The sequence below is a fragment of the Nansenia antarctica genome, assembly GCF_963989245.1.
Source record: "Nansenia antarctica genome assembly, chromosome: 5".
NCBI lineage: Eukaryota > Metazoa > Chordata > Actinopteri > Argentiniformes > Microstomatidae > Nansenia > Nansenia antarctica.
In genome coordinates, this window is record NC_137690.1 from 50,085,035 (window position 1) to 50,103,015 (window position 17,981).

Genomic DNA, 17,981 nt, shown 5'->3' on the forward strand with positions numbered 1-17,981 from the left:
TTCAGGCTTTTACCCGGGGAAGATTACTAAACCCTCTGCACCCTGGGGTGGGAAGTACACTCATTCCCCCACGTCCAATCTGACTGTATTATGAAGCCTCTTTGAACCCTCTTCCCTCTTTCCCCCCCTCCCTCTCCTCTCTCTCCTTCCCCTCTTTCTCCCCTCCCTCTCCTCTCTCTCCTTCCCCTCTTTCTCCCCTCCCTCTCCTCTCTCTCCTTCCCCTCTTTCTCCCCTCCCTCCTCTCTCTCTCTCTCTCTCTCTCTCTCTCCCCCCCAGTTTCCTCTCTGTGTCCCCCACGCTGATGCCCTGTTTGCCTTATGAAACCAGACACACAATGGTTGATGGCAGAGTGGGACAATGAGTGTGTGGGACATGGGAGCACCCCGGGAAGTCTCAGAGGGATCTCACTCAAAGCTCTTTTCTCTGTGGGAGCTCTGCTTTCTGTGACGCACAGACACAAGGGCCACTTCCTGAGCCTGTATGTGTGTCAACCCAGAGCAATTCACACTCAAATGCAGTGGTGGACTCAGGCTGTTTGAAGGGCAGGGGCGAAAAGAAAAAAAGGGCATCTACTGCATAACATGGGACCCCATCAGTGCACATGGTCAAGTTTAGACCATTGGAAGGGCAGCCAATAGGGCACATCCTCTAATTTTGCCACTCAAAAGGGCACTTTAGTGCAACGTTTTTCAACTGTGGGGGCACATGGTCAAGTTTAGACCATTGGAGGGGCACCAATAGGGCACGTCCTCTCATTTTCGCCACTCAAAAGGGCACTTAAGAGAGACGTTTTTCAACCGTGGGAGCACCAGGAGGGGCGGTCGCCCCCCCTGCCCCCCCCCCCTTGAGTCCGCCAGTGCTCAAATGTTAATAATAATAATAATAATAATAATAATAATAATAGATTTAATTTAAAAGCGACTTTCTCGACTCAAGGACACTGTACAGAAAGCATTTGTGAACAAAAAAGCTAACAAAACATAAAGAAACGGGACAAAAATATAAAAGATAAAATCGTGTTCAAAAAAAAGAAAAGAAAAATGGTTGTAAGAGCTCAGGCAGCTATGGGGAATAGAAATTGGAGATGATGACCAGCAAATGGGATTTGTTGTTATGTAGGCTTTATGTTGTTTCAATCATGTACAGTTTCTTCATGTATACAGTATAACACAGGCTGTAATACAGTCTGTCTGGCCTTGATGGCTGTTCTCTGATCCTTCTGCCTGGCCACCCTGAGGAGGATGTCTCCCCCTCCAAGGTCTGGTCCTGCTGAAGGCCTCTTTCTCTGTTCAAATAAGATTGGAATGATAAAAACATGCCCCACATGCAGAATGTTCTTCATAACTTACTAACTCATTAGTTACTTAGGCCTTTAAATTCCCTAGGGAACATAGGCCATCAATGAAACCCCTCCATCTCCTCCGGTCTTGTGCTCTCCGAACCTGTTGTTGCCATGACAACAATTCCGCCTTCATCGACTGTTCTTCTTTATAACTGCTGCTTGATAATGTCACTGCCATCGCTTTAAAAGAAGGAAAACATTCTCTTGCTGCTCCCAAATATGCACAGTAATTGTCAGTGATCATTTGTCTGAGGCTGATCTGTACAGTAAGTAATAGGAAACAGATCACTGAGGGTGTTTTTATTTATTTTATGTAACCTTTATTTAACCAGGCAAACATGTAAGAACACATTCTTATTTACAAATGCAGCCTGACCAAAAAGCAATGGCTCTTTGGCGGGGGGGGATGGGAAGCTAGAAATAAAACAAGGTTAAATAATTTACAACAATAAAACACTAGCAAATACAGATGCATTAAAATACTAACAGTCGGAGAGAGGGGAGAGAGAAGGAGGAGGTAGGGGTGAGGAAGAGCGGAGGTGAGGGATAGCGGGGGTAGTGGAGCAGGGGTACTTAAAATGAGGCAGTGATGGGTTATGGGATGGGTGAGAGACGGTGTTAGCCATCCCCTGGCCCACCGCTGGACTGGCCATACAATCAATCTACCTGCCCGCTGGCAGGTGGGCCGCGCTAGTTTTGGGCCGGTCGGGCCGCCGCCCCCCGACCCCCCCCCCCAAAAAAACAACAACTAGTGCGGCCCAAAATAGCGCGGCGTCAACTAGCGCTGAATCAAGCGGCGGCCCCCGTTTATACTAACACATGGGCTGGCCCAATCACATGCGTAGGCCCTGCTGTCCATCGGCCCCCTCCCCCACTCTGATCCCTCGGCCGACAACCCAAGTGCAGTGTCATGTTCGTAGCAGTGGCGGCTGGCCGATAGAGGGCGCTGGGGCGCCGCCCCCACCTTCACTTCCTAGTTGCGATTTGAAGAAGAAAAAAAAAGTTTTTTTTTAAAATAAACATTGTTTATTCACAAAATGCGGCTGATATTCTGTCTGCGCCTATCAGCATTCATTAAAAATCCTCCAATACAATAACATTTTTTATCTGTGCGTGTGTGTGTGTGTGTGTGTAAAACTCACTGTTAAAATACATAGGGGAGAACGCGGGGCGCCGGTCAATTGCAAGTCTATGCCAGGACGAATACTTTTCGCGTACACGTGAGCTGTAGCAGCGCTCCAATTGGCTGTCTCTATTTCTTGGCCAGGGCGCACAAATGTGCGTCCTCCTGAATCTCCGGTTGTATTGCAGACAATGCATTATGCTGAGGACTCCCGACTTCCGGTTTTCCGGACTTCGGGCTTCCGGAGTATTTTAAATGAACATTCGTAATGTCTGTCTCTGATGTTCATGGTCAATTAAATCAGCCTATTTTGTGCAACTAATAATGTTCCCGCTAATGGGTTAACCAAGCAGCCTCGCACCTAACGTGCAAGCACCTATCTTCGAACTATTCATAGCAATATGCGCGGGGCAAGGCGGAGGTACGGGTAAACACGGCTCATGTTCTGTCATCAAAGGTAAGGGTTGGTTTTCTTTAACTCAGCTGATGCATTGTTGTGTTTCTGACATGGTCTGGTTGTGTTTCTGACATGGTCTGGTTGTGTTACAGACATGGTCTGGTTGTGTTTCTGACATTGTCTGGTTGTGTTACAGACATGGTCTGGTTGTGTTTCTGACATGGTCTGGTTGTGATACAGACATGGTCTGGTTGTGTTTCTGACATGGTCTGGTTGTGATACAGACATGGTCTGGTTGTGTTTCTGACATGGTCTGGTTGTGTTTCTGACATGGTCTGGTTGTGTTTCTGACATGGTCTGGTTGTGATACATCATTGAATGTGTTGACCTGCTGTGATGTGTTGACCACCATCACTCTCCATCATCATCCATCATGTGTCTATGAAATAGATAGTACTGTACTACTGACTGCAGCATTCATCTCTGCTCATTGATGTAGCCATGTCACACAGACACATAGTACACATATTCATCTGCTACCTTTATTAACCTGAGTGTAGCTGTGAGGCCTGTACTAGCCTTGTTGACTAGACTTCCTCCTTGTCTGACACTGGGTATTGGACCGTACCGACGTCCATAGACCGGTCACTCTTCCACCTCAGTGTCTGTAGTTGACAGGGTAACTTCTCCATGGCCCACACGGTCATTTTAAGGGTGAAAGTTGAAATTATACAATGGTTGTAACGCCAGTGCGTGTTTTATGCGCGTGCACGCGGAAAAAATCGTGCACGCAGAAAAAATCGCGCGCGATGCGCGTGCGAAAGAGGACCCCCCCGCCACACTGCTGTGCCCCACCCAAAAATGTTTGCACCAGCCGCCACTGGTTCGTAGATAAGATAGTGAAAGGGGTGCCCAGAAAATTAGGGAGAAAAAAAGTAAGAAGCTAGCAGAGGATGCCTCAAAATGTCAGAAACTGACAGATATGTTCTCTGGATCGACTGTGGGGGCTAGGCCTACTACAGATACAGCAGCCATGTCTCATCACCGTGGAGTACGTCAACAGTGAGTGAGTACACTGGTTCACACTTGCATTGGTATACTTGCTGTCCATGTCACTTACTCCGCTCTATATATTATTATTTTTTTTACAAATGGTATATTCAACAGACTGCCAGCATGTTGATCGGCGGTGTCAGACCGATTGTGTTGGGCCGGTCTGAGCCACATGGCAGGGCCTAATTTTTGTCCCAGTCCAGCCCCCTGGCCTACATGCAAGCTTGCATATAGCAGGTGAGGGAACACCAAATGTACACAAAAATATACATTACAAGATGATGATGATGATGATGATGATGATGATGATCACATCATCCAACATGCAATTACATCACAAGTATGACAAACATCCATGTGGGTGAAGTAGAACTTTAGACCTATATGTAGGCGTTTAGACCTACCGGCATATTCATGCTCGTCCTTCCCCAATCTCTCTTTACATCTGTTTCTGTAAATATCTTGGGCAATCAGTTAGCACTATATTTCATGAATCACGGTGCATGTGCATCGGAGCCTGCTGTTGAGCGCAGGTCATCTGTATACAGTCATCTGTATGACTCTGCTCCACACGGGGGCGATGTCGAAGAGCCTCTGTCGCAGGCTGCTGAGGCGTGCTGGATCTATTAGTGTTAGTGGCAAATATGGTCAATAATTGACTGAAGACTGATACATGCAGCTCTTGCAAAATCGAATTTCAAATGGCCAAATTGTGTCTAGCCCCATCTTGCGCTTTTGATAAATAATATGCGTGTTAGTTGCCTTCACACCAGGTTTCTCTACATAATTATTCAACCTGTTGATTTTGTAACTTGTCCCTATTGACATAACATCACAAATTAGAGTCACGTAGAGTCCAATAAAGATTCTCACTTATCGGTGTCACTGTTTTTTTTTAATTATTTTTTTACGAAACGCTTGTGTGGTTTTGTGTAGCCTAGTTGATCACTTCAGAATCCTCGTCCGTCTCTCCCCTCACCCTACCTGTCTACCTGTCTACCTTGCATATATTATGCTAATAGGCCAGAGCGGTCGGTCCTTAACCAAGGAGTCAGGATGCTCCTGGAATAAACCGAATGGAAAAAGCGGGCGAGAGGGAGAACACGTCTGTGCGGAGGAAAATTAACGTGATGGTTTCAGAAAAAATGTTTCGATGGTACATTTAAATTCTATTTTAACCGGCGGGGGAGACATCGATTCCACTTATAGTGGGTCGTATGCATCACGAATGGATCCTAATTTAATTCTCAGCAGGAAAAGATTTTTGCATTTTTTATCTTTCTATTTTATACTTATTTATCAAGGTAAGTTCGCGTTAATGAATCTCAATACCGGTTAGTCAGACTTACTATTTGGGTTGTTATTTAGCATTTATGTTGTACGCTTCAATTTCGCTCCTTACGAATGAAATAAGTAATTATGTGAATTGATATTTCCGCAAAAATAGGGTACAAGTAGACTAAATAAATGTTGTCCAAGATGCACTTGGTTGAGCGCTCTTATAGGTGTGCATATATCTGGAATATAACTCGAGATGTTTGAATTTGTTCATATTAGAATTCGTTTTTTAAAAAACTCATGGTGTGTTGTTCCACGTTGATTCAGTGATCATTTCATAAACCTCATGAATCACATTATTTTGTTATTTTAATTTCAGCACATATTTCGTGGGGTATTGACAGCGTGAACCTAACACACTGGCATGATTTTGATAAGTGAGTTTGATAGTTTCATTCAATTGATTCATGATTTTTACCATATGATAATAATAATGACATTATTATTAATATTATTCATGTTAAGATACATTTTATTTTTGTTTTATTTCATTGCAATTTCATTAAAATGTTTACACAATTATGATTGCAACTGTAATGATTGAAGCTGTATCTGTAAACGTTTGCAAAACTCTAAGATGATTTTAATGGGAAATATAGTTTATTATATGTTCAGAATTATGGTCACACAGTCATTTTCGGAGTCTTAATTCTGTTGATGTCAGGGAAAAGCTCTTTGTCTTTTTTGGGCAGAGCTTCTTTTTCCCGACCAACACAAGTGCTGATTACCTGTGAAGAACAAACCTTGCCTTGTTCTCTTCTTCTCCCAACAGCAAAAGCAGCGGTATAATGCTGGCGAAATGGGATACCGCGTCCCAGGGCGGGCAGGTAGGTAGGCGAGCGGAGCCGCGGTTTTGAAACGCTGCATTGATAGAGCACGTTAAATACGTCAGGCAGAGGCTCCGACACTAGCGGGCTGGAGTAATGGACAGGGGTTTCACCCCCACCCACACACACACAAAAGAGCAAACTTATCGCAACCATTTTCCTCCAAACAAAAAGACTGAAAGGAATCTTTAGTGAAATCTCTGTAAATGGAAGAAAATCAAAGTATATGTTTTACTCTATATTTAATCTTTTTGTAATTATTTTTTATCAGTGTGACTTTCCTCTCTGTCCGTCATAAAATTGATCCTATTTTGCTTATTCTACTTTAGGGTTAGAACAGAACAAAATACAATGATATTTAAACTGCACTTTTTGAGGATCTCACAGAGTGCTTAGCTTCACTGATATTTATTCCCGAATGTGTATACCAGTTTCGTTTGATTTTTTTTCTCAAACTCCCTATCCCTCCTGGAATATAAAGTATCACTTCTTTTGTTTTCTTTAACACAGTAGCAGGTCAAATGTGATAATTGCCATTGTCCACAGTTCATTTCACACAGATAGAGGTGTGATAATCTAGCGTTGCTGTAGGTCAGTAAACGCAACAATACTCACAATGGCATGGGTCATTGACACTAGAGCTCATTGTCCATAATGGCTTTACTGACCCCTTTTAAATAAAAAAGGCCAGGACATCCCAAGAGGCAATAGGAACTATTATATCTCTTGTACAATCTGTTGTTCTTTATCTAGCACACAATGTCCCTTACTGATATCCTACAACAGTGTTACATAATTTAGACGCAAGACAATTATTACAAGTTACCATTATGTGGACACAGCATTGGTGTTGAATGACGTGTATTCTCATTTCGACTCACAAAATCAATGTTGAATAATTCAGATATGCCCCCCTCCTGCCCATGTCCCCTCTATGTGAGATGAAAGCAGTGGTTGGAGGTCTCAGGTGTCTGGGAAGGGGTGGAGGTCTTGAATGCAGGTGGTGTGTGTGTGCATGCATGCTTGCGTATGTGTGTGTGTACGTGCGTGCATGCATGCTTGTGTTAGTGTGTGCATGCATGTGTGTGAGTGTGTATGTGTGTGTGTGTGTGTGCATGCCTGCGTGCTTGTGTGTGTGTGTGTGTGTGTGTGTGTGTGTGTCTGTGTGTGTGTGTGAGGTGCATACGTGTGTGCTTGCGTGAGTGCTTGTATGTGTTTGTGAGTGCTTGTGTGTGTGTGTGTGTGTGTGTGTGTGTGAGTGATTGTGTGTGTGTGAGTGTGTGACTGCATCCCTGTGTGTATATGCCGCTATAAATTGCTAAGTCCCAGGTGGAGTAATGTGCTGTGTCTATGGGGAGGAAAGCCATATTCTAGGGCAGGACAAACTGCCTCAAAGCTCCAGCTTTGATGCCTGTTAAAGTTTCTCCCTATTGCCTTTATATCTACCCAAACCCATAGGGGAAAACACCCAACACTTATTGCCTGGTCGGTTGGGGAGTTGTAATGCAACATGACAGGACAGCCATTATAGTGTTTACAACGTTCAATACAAAAGTGATTTGGAGTGGGTGACAGTTGTTTTTATCCCTCTTAACACACACACACACACACAGACACAGACACAGACACACACACACACACACACACACACACACACACACACATTTATATTTGGCACCAATGCAAAGCCATGTGGAAGGAATGTCATGAAACAAAACGTAGAATTGTAAAACGTTTCGATGTCAAACTTTTTTAATCAAATCTTTATTAATCCGTCACTTGAGAGCAGCGGCTTGCATCTCCAGGTTGCAGAGAACGAGAACTCACTGTATTTTATATTAAATTCTGGAAACGTTGATACAATTAATTAACAGAATCCACTTGTGTTACAAGAGCTTAGTTTTGGTTTGCTGAAAACGACCCAGCAGTCACTCTCTCAAACTCTGCTCAAGGCTTCCATATGTCAATGATCGCATTTCATATATCTGGTCTCGTCCGGACAGGCTCAAGAGGAAAGGATCATTTAATTAATCTACTTTAGGCCATACACAATGCATTTTTTATTAATTGCAACTGATGTTTTCTTGTGTTTTTTTCTTGTTTCCCAAAGGAACTTGATAGAGGTACTGCAGGTACATTAGCAACCAATATATATTCATCCGATGCCTCAACCAACTCCACTTCATCCACCTCACCGTCTCCCAACACCTCGGCCAATGAGTCTTCAGCCTCTCCAGTCAACATGTCTTCTGTCCATACATCTCCAGTCAACATGTCTTCAGCTGAGAAGTCTCCAGTCAACATGTCTTCAGCTGAGACGTCTCCAGTCAACATGTCTTCAGCTGAGACGTCTCCAGTCAACATGTCTTCTGTCCGTGCCTCTCCAGTCAACATCTCTTCAGTTGAGATATCTCCAGTCAACATCTCTTCAGTTGAGATATCTCCAGTCAACATCTCTTCAGTTGAGATGTCTCCGGTCAACATCTCTTCAGTTGAGATGTCTGTAAAATCAAGGGATGCAATGAAGACATCAAAACGTAGGGCCACAGGTACTGTATCCTCCTCCAGAGTCATTCTTCATGTGGTATTAAAGGGTATGTACACACAGTATTAAAGGCTATGCACACACAGTATTAAAGGGTATGCACACACAGTATTAAAGGCTATGCACACACAGTATTAAAGGGTATGTACACACAGTATTAAAGGGTATGTACACACAGTATTAAAGGGTATGTACACACAGTATTAAAGGCTATGCACACACAGTATTAAAGGGTATGTACACACAGTATTAAAGGGTATGTACACACAGTATTAAAGGCTATGCACACACAGTATTAAAGGGTATGTACACACAGTATTAAAGGGTATGTACACACAGTATTAAAGGGTATGTAGTACACACAGCTTTAAAACACCCTGAGGCGAAGTGCTTAGATGAATCCCTCCGCTGTGAAGTCGCCTTGCTCACACAAAATAAAACAACACGTTCGATTGTGTATGTATCCTTTATACAATCAATGTCATGATCAAATGTTACATTAAAATGTGCAAGATGGTTCTCCCTCTCCCACACCTCCCAGTGGATCTGTATTTTCCGACAGGAACAATTGCCCCCTCTGTTTTACCTCTCTACTCAGAATACACTGAGAGAGGCGAGGAGAGACCCTTTATCTTCCAAATTCAGCCCAGTCTGTGAAGGTCTCTGATGTCACATGTACCTCTATAGGCTGGTGTGTGTGTGTGTGTGTGTGTGTGTGTGTGTGTGTGTGTGTGTGTGTGTGCGTGTGCGTGCGTGTGTGTGTGTGTGTGCGCGCGCGTGTGTGCGCGTGTGTGTGTGTGTGTGTGTGTGTGTGTGTGTGTGTGTACACCTCTATAGGTTGCGAGGTTGACAGGGTCAGGTCTATTATCGCCATTGTTCAGCTGTCCCTTACCTTCCTGACCACTGACCATATGCTGTCACTGACAGCCTGACAGGCAAGATAAAGAATTATCATTATCATTGGGTGAGGAGAGTGACTTGCTGGGACTATTCATGGGGTGGTACACACACACACACATGCGCAGCCATGCACGTATGCACGCACGCATGCATGCACGCACACATGCACACACACACACGCACGCACACACACACACACACACACACACGCACACACACACACACACACACACACACACACACACACACACACACACACCAGCCTATAGGGATACATGTCACATCAGAGAGACTGGGCTTGCTCGATCAAGTGCAACACTGATATAAAGGTCACTATTCGGGAAGAGGGAGTTAGAGAGGAAACAAGAAGAGAGAGAAGGGGGGGGGGGACAAGGACAGATTAAGGCAGACGGTGGGGACTTTCTCCTAATCCTCAGACAGCCATGGAAAGTTGTGACTTTCTAAGTATGTCAGGTGGAGTAGGTCACACGTCCAGTCCTCTAGCAGGTAGTGGTTCAATGAACGTGCGTATTTTGCCGCTAGGTAGGAGGAGGGGATTTCGATTGAGTTTCAACCATTGAAAATACTAATCTGTTTTTTTTCCTTCTGAATGTTACTATAGCAACGTATTTATGTTACGTGTATCTCTTTTTTTCAGAACCCTGTCTGTTCCCGTGTCTAAATGGAGGCCAGTGTGTCCAGCCTGGGTCATGTGACTGCAGTTTATACCAGGCTACTGGAACTCGCTGTCAAACAGGTCATAAACAACACACATCTACATACAGTACCACATATTAACTAACAGCAATAAACGCCTTAAGCTATGAGCACCTGACATGCTGTGGTGTATGTATATATCAGGGGAGGCTGATAGAGGTAGAAATCGGAGGAAAGAACATCTCACTCACACAGGAACAACATACAAGGATTACACACTAATGATTATGAGTAATGAGTAATGAGCAATGATTACAATGAACTTAGGACAGGTTCATATTATCAAAGAGTAAAAGTTGAAAACATAATTAAAAAACATATGAATTCTTTCAATACAGTAGGGTACACATAATTCTAACAGGAATAAACTGACCGTACGCTATAAGCACCTGGTGTATCAGGGGAGGCTGGTGGAGGTAGAAATCAGAGGACGGGCTCATTGGAATGCATGGATGGAATAAGGAATCAGGAATAAGGAATCAGGTGCTCATACTGTAGCTTAAGTACTGCTTATTGTTGTTAGCATGTTAGCATGTGCCAGCAGCTAATCTAGGAACAAGTCGGCAGCCAATCAAATGTTTATTTATCCTCATATACCTCAATATCACTACTGTGTATTATAATATCCTCATATACCTCAATATCACTACTGTGTATTATAATATCCTCATATACCTCAATATCACTACTGTGTATTATAATATCCTCATATACCTCAATATCACTACTGTGTATTATAATATCCTCATATACCTCAAGGTATATACCTCAAATTTGATTTCGACATGACACTTTGCTGTAGGCCCCAAACATAGCAAAACAGAAGCCGATGTCTCTGTCTCACTGTCTCACTGTCTCACTGTCTGTTCCATCTGCCTGTCTGTCCTTCGTCCAGTTCCCAATCCAGGGTTTGAGCGGGAAATGACGTGTCGCGCTTGGGGGCAGTATAACTTTGAGACGTTTGATGGGCTGTACTACTACTACCCTGGTAGATGCACCTACACTCTGCTGAGAGACTGCGAGGACACCAGCCAGTCCAGCGTACTCATACAGGTAGGAATCTCTGTCATTTTTGTAATAGTCCATTTACGTTTACATTTTTGGCATTTAGCAGGCGCTTTTATCCAAAGCGACTTACAACAACTACATGTGTCTAAGTACGTTTTTAAATTATTTTATTAGTAAGATTTTATTTTATTTATTATTTATTTATTTACAGTAGAGAAACTGTAATGGGGGCGGGGGTGGGGGGGTAGAGGGGATGAAGAGGTCTTAAGAGGGACAGTTAAAATGATCCTTGGCTGCGGTTGTCCTCACCCAGGTTTTTGAATCTATCATGCTAGAGTTTTATGGAGCTCAAAAGCATTTCCCTGGTATAAAGATGTTAATGTTTATACTGTGGCTGGATGCAGCCTTCAACTTGGTTGAAAAGAGTGAGTGATTTGGTAAAAAGAAAAAAACATGCAGTCAACGTTTGTAGTTTTCTACCAGAATCCTCTATTTCCAAACCGCTCTCCAGTTGCGCTGGTTTTAAAAGTGGTTTAGCCAAGTACAGCCTTTGCCTAAGGAAAACCCTTTTTGCCTGAGGAAAACCCTCTGAAGATTAGTGAAAGCCTTCTCTTTATTACAGTCAATTGATGTCAATTACAATTAAATGCTGTAATTATACGCCACTCAAATGTGCAAAACAAACATGGACTTTGTTCCGCATAAGCAGAGCAGTTCCTTAGTTTCATGGGAAAACAAGGAGAGAAAGCACTTGAGCAGACATTTTATTGTGGCTAATGGCTGAGTAATGTTTGGGTGGTTTTGCTGGACACAGATCAAGCCATGTCTTTGACTGAAACACACTTTCAATAGAGAATCCATTCAACATCTGCTTTTACTCAAGGAGCAGGCTTAAGTCTGTGTTTGGGAAACTAGCTCAATATCATTTGTGACAGCAGGTGAAAGCGGAAACAAGTCGGCAAGCAATCAAAATATCCAGACTTTTATTCTGAAAAATGTAAATACATTTCTGTTGTTGAAAATCAATGACACACTCGCTAGTCAAGCCAAAACATTGCAATGCAATGGATTTGGTGACTAATCCCCACTACTCTACACTAACTAGGTAGTAGTTAGTAGGTAGATTACTCGCCAAATCCATTGCATTGCAATGTTTTGGCTTGACTGTCAAGTGTGTCGATTTTTCAGAATAAAAGTCTGAACATTTGGTCGGTTCCCTACTTGTTCCCGCTTTCACCAGCTGCTGTCACAATTTCTAGCCAATCAAAGATCATCCTGTGGATGTGCTGTTTTAACCATGTTATCAGACCTTGGGATCTTTTCAAATCTTGAAGTTGGTTGATGGTTAAAAAAAAGACCACCATCCTTTTACAGAAATAAAGTGATATATTTATTTAAATAAAGTGATTTATGTATGTTTATGATTTATGTATGTTTATGAATGTTTCGTGACGTTCAGGTCCACAACGACCCAGATTGCCGGGTGTCCCCGTACACCTGTGGCCGCTCAGTCAGCCTCTTCCTGCCTTGGGAGGGCGAGATCAGGTTGCACCGCTCCAACGTCACCTTCAAAGGTCAAAGGTAATAGAAGGTTTTCCTCTTTAAATATTTGCTTATAAACGACTCAAACCATTACAACATACAGTAGTTTGTTATACCTTATCAAATAGATACTGTATGGGGAGCCTGGGTGGCGTAGCTCACTAAGGTGCATGCCACGTATTTGCAGGGTCCCTTGTTCATTTCCGGCCATCGACCTATCCTGCATGTCATCCCTCCTCTACCTCACCCATCCTTCCTGTCCAAACTCTACTGTCTCTATCCCAATAAAGCAGAAATGCCCTTAAAAAAAGTGACAGCAGCTGGTGAAACCGGGAACAAGTCGCCAACCAATCAAAATGTTCTGACTTTTATTAAGAAAAATGTAAATACTTCTCCGCCAGTCTGCAGCTGCCCAGCCACATCCATGACGTGGAGCTGGAGCAGATCTCCCAGTACGTCCTGGTGACGCAGCAGCACGGCTTCACGCTGGCCTGGGACGGCCGCAGCGGCTCCGTCTACATCAAACTCAGCCCGGAGTACGTAGGCAGAACCTGTGGGATGTGTGGGAACTTCAACGCAGACGTACAGGACGACCTGAAGACCAGCTATGGTAGGAGGAACACTGAATCTTGAATCCATTTGATCCTCATTCCAGTTAACCGTTATGAACAGAAAGGCTAATAATAATTTGAAAAAAGATTCAAATACAATTTCCAATTCATTCCAATTTGGTTCATCTCCCAATGACAGAGTTGGAACCAACGACAGTGTAATAGTGTGGTTGATCATCATTGTTATAGTGATGTACTCTAATGTCCTCCCGCTCCCCTCCAGAGAAGTTATGTGTACATTTTTGGCATTTAGCAGACGCCTTTATCCAAAGTAAGTGAATCATCTCTCCAATAGTCATAGCAGGAAATAGTAATATATTCTCAGGCCAGGGGCCATTGGCAATCATAATCCTAGAAGAAGGATATTTCTTTTTTTTCTGTAATCTTATGTGTATTGTCCCCCACCCACACACACACACACCTCCTCCCACTCCCAGGTGTGCTGACTCAGGACCTGGCCATGTTTGGTAACAGCTGGGTGGAGGAGGGGCCTCACCAGGCGAGGTGTTCCATGGTGACCGATCAGTACCCTTCGCCCTGTGCAGCGCTGGACCCACACATCCTCCTGGTACTGGCTACGCGCCACTCTCAAAGTCTCCAACTCTCTGCTTGTTCTGGATTTGTTCATCCAATCTGTGAACTGGCCTCTCTCTCTCTCTCTCTCTCTCTCTCTCGCTCTCTCTCTCTCTCTCTCTCTCTCTCTCTCTCTTTCTCTCTCTCTCTCTTTCTCTCTCTCTCTCTCTCTCTCTCTCTCTCTTTGTCTCTCTCTTTGTCTCTCTCTCTCTCTCTCTCTCTCTCTCTTTGTCTCTCTCTTTGTCTCTCTCTCTCTCGCTCTCTCTCTCTCTCTCTGTCTCTGTCTAGGCTCATCTATCTCTGCTTTAGCTGGTTCTAAACATGTTTGAGAATTGTTTCGTGACACAGATTGACGACTAGGTCTCGGCTTCCAGAGGAATGGTACACTGTATTTTTCCATATACTGTATTGTTGAGATAAAACCAGCCTTCTTTTCGTTTCCTTGGTGACAGAAAGTGGGAGAGGTTTGTGCGATGCTGTTGGAGGAGCCCTTTACAGCCTGCCATGACTTTGTCAGTCCTCTGTCGTACATGGCCAGCTGCTCCAACGACCTCTGTCTGTAAGTACACGCTTAACTGCTCCTCCTGAGACATTACTGCCCCCCAGCACTGCGTCTCCTGAGACACCTGCTTTTTCCCTATACTATTCCTCCTAAGACTTCTACTGCCCCCCTTGTACTGTCTCTCCAGTGTCTATTAAAAACAAACAAAAAAACAACAACATTTTCTTCTATCACGACGACTGTCAATGGCCCCTGGCCTGAGCTAGATTACTCTTCCTGCTAGAACTGGTGAATTGATGATTCACTTGCTTAGTCAAATGTATCGATTGTAAATCGCTTTGGAATAAGGCGTCTGCTAAATGCCTAAAAAATGTAAAAAATGTAATGTAAATGCTTGTCTGTACAGGACATGCCCCAAATTCTAAAAGCATAACAAAAGCAGGATATTTGGTTTAATTTGATTAATTTGTTAATTTTAACAGCACACATTTTTATTTTTTAAACAGAATATTCTGTAGTCATCCAACTTGTATGTACAGCATGTCTGTCTCTGCTTTACCTAGTACAGTAGGTGGATAGGTAACACTTGAATCCTACTCCAAGAAGCTTCTTTTTACTGTGAGAAACATTACAGTTAAAAGTTATTCAAGTCGCACCAAATTATGTTTGATGTTTGATAAAGTTAATCTTTCACGTGGTTGATTTCAGCCATACTCTCCTTCTATAAGCATTCATCTCTCGACCTGCTGTGAAAGACTTATTCTCTCTCTCTGCCCCCTCCCCTCCACCCCCACCCCCACCATCACCACCACCACCACCACCACCACCACCACCACCACCACCACCACCACACCCACCCTCTGAAGGTCAGGTCCCAACGGGGATGTGGTATGCCAGGTGTTCACTGAATATGCTCGCGCCTGTGCCCACGCCGACCACCCACTGCATGGCTGGAGACGACGCATACAGCAGTGTGGTACGTGTCCTACCGGCTTCTCCTGCAATGCCTCACTGTCAGCTACGGTGAACGGATAATCACAATATGTGACAGCAGCTGGTGAAACCGGGAACAAGTCGCCAACCGACACACCGTTCAGACTTTTATTCTGAAATGTTTTAAAATAAATGTCAGCGTTGTTGAAAATCAATGACACACTCCCTAGTCAAGCCAAAACATTGCAATGCATTCGGTGAGTAATCCCCACTAGTTAGTTGTCGAGTAGTGGGGATTACTCACCGAATCCATTGCATTGTACGGTCGGTTTGACTAGCGAGTGTGTCTTTGGTTTTCAACAACGTTGACATTTATTTGGATTTTTCAGAATAACAGTCTGAACATTTTGATTGGTTGACGACTTGTTCTGCTGTCACATGATTATTTCAATAGGTTCCAAAGCAAGGCGGCTAGAGAACATCGGCTTATTGTTCAGTGTTTCTCTTCCCCTCTGCAGCACGGCAGGGGAGGCTGGCGGAGGTAGAAATCGGAGGACGGGCTCATTGTAAAGCATGGAATGGAATCAAACACGTTTCTTTGATACCATTCCTCATTCCGTTCCATGCATTACAATGAGCCCATCCTCCGATTTCTACCTCCACCAGCCTCCACTGTTTGAAGTGTCAGATGAAAATGTCTCTGCTCAAATAACCCATGACAGACCCCCATCATGACAAAATATCAAGATCAGTGCAAGCTGATGAATATGATGTCACTTCAGGTCTCTTTTTTATCATTATTATTTATTTATATTTATTGTCCTATTATCAGCCAAGCAGTGCCCTCCTGACCTGCTGTACAAAGAGTGTATCACCTGCTGCCCCGTGTCCTGCAACGTGGACAGGATGTGCATCGACAGCAAGCTGCCGTGTCTGGATGGATGCTACTGTCCTGACGGTTAGACTGGTGGTTTCTATGTTCTTCTAATATCTTGATTCATTTGTTCTCTTTAGTCGATGAATCGGGGCTGTGGATTAAGTACATCTGGCTTTCATTTAGTGAATTCAGTATCATGTATATACTGTAACAGTAGCCTATCAACAGGAATGCATACACATTATTGCTGGATTCAATCGGCCATACACTTTATCATTGTCCATCACTCATTAAAAAGCTACAAACTCAAACGTTTTGAATGCACATAACATAAATGTATATTTTTGCCGGCATAAGTTATACAGAGTGGCGTCTAAGGGTGAGCAAAACCATTAGATCACATACAGTAAGGTGATCTAAATGAATGTGATGAAAATTATATTTTTTTCTGAAGTTAATTGTCAACTAAAGAATGAGTTCTATAAGTAATATATAATAAAGTAAAATATTCTACAGCCCTAGTTTACACCAGTATGAGCTGGGATCTATGATACCATATGATATGACTCAATACAATATCAAACCATACAACACAATATGAAGCAATGCAGATACTAACTCTATCTCAATGCAGATACTAACTCTATCTCAATGCAGATACTAACTCTATCTCAATGCAGATACTAACTCTATCTCAATGCAGATACTAACTCTAACTCAGATGTCTAACTCTGTGGTTACTGCTGTCTCCCAGATCTGATCTACGAGGACGGTCTTTGTGTGAAGGCTTCAGAATGTCCCTGTGAATACCATGGCATGGTCTACCCATCAGGACAGGCTGTCCAGGAGGAATGCAACAACTGGTCAGTGAACTCTCTCACCATGTTCACCAGTCACTTCACTGGGTGCCATGTTGGACGTTTCATGATCTAAATCGGCAGTATAAGCGGCATGTAAAATCGAACTGTATTTATTTAGCACCTTTCATGCAAAAATGCAATCCAAGGTGCTTGACAGTATAAAGAAAATACAACAATACAACTACAACAATACAGTGACGAAGAGAATGCTAATGAAAATACAGCAATACAATTAAAATACAAATTACTATGTTATTGAGGATGCCTTTTAGTCTAGGAAGACCAATCCGTGAATCATTAAGATCTGCCCTTTCAGTATTACGATTCATCGCACACTATGTTCAAAAACTGTCAGCTGTGTCATCTCTACGATCAACACCATGGCAATTCTCTTATTCAGGGCCTGACAACACAACATCATTCCAGAGCAATTCATACAATGTCTACTAATAATCTCTGTCATCTCAGATGCACTGTAGCGGTGATTCTGTAATTATTATGATGAATCACATTTCTCTCTCTGTTATCCTGTGTGATTGGATCAGTTATTTCATGTTCCCATAGACATGAATGCCACCTGTGACGTCTCCTGTTTCTCTGTCTTTCAGCACCTGCGTGGGGGGAGTGTGGAACTGTACAGACCACAGCTGCCCAGGTCCACATTCATACCTCATCACTTCATGACCTGCTTGTTGCGTACTTGAACTGTGACTTGATTAATCGTCTTTTATTAATGCTCATGACATATTGAATACGTCTTATCATGCTCTATGGCATGATTTAGGCACTTTGCTACTGATGCATATTTTTTTAAATAATAATAATAATAATAA

At 43.2% G+C, this 17,981-nt stretch overlaps 1 protein-coding gene across 1 annotated transcript in view; it reads left to right on the forward strand.

The window, feature by feature from the left end:
• Positions 1-6,052: 6,052 nt before the first annotated feature.
• otog (otogelin) overlaps positions 6,053-17,981 on the forward strand; it is a gene marked incomplete at both ends in the record, with an annotated part of 60,723 nt that continues 48,794 nt past the window's right edge. The window contains 11 exons of the mRNA XM_080531699.1: positions 6,053-6,080; positions 10,184-10,282; positions 11,138-11,295; positions 12,710-12,831; positions 13,194-13,402; positions 13,841-13,971; positions 14,429-14,535; positions 15,345-15,454; positions 16,244-16,369; positions 17,043-17,151; positions 17,757-17,803. Of these exons, the coding sequence (XP_080387825.1) occupies positions 6,053-6,080; positions 10,184-10,282; positions 11,138-11,295; positions 12,710-12,831; positions 13,194-13,402; positions 13,841-13,971; positions 14,429-14,535; positions 15,345-15,454; positions 16,244-16,369; positions 17,043-17,151; positions 17,757-17,803 (1,246 nt within the window). The remainder of the gene's footprint in view (positions 6,081-10,183; positions 10,283-11,137; positions 11,296-12,709; positions 12,832-13,193; positions 13,403-13,840; positions 13,972-14,428; positions 14,536-15,344; positions 15,455-16,243; positions 16,370-17,042; positions 17,152-17,756; positions 17,804-17,981) is intronic.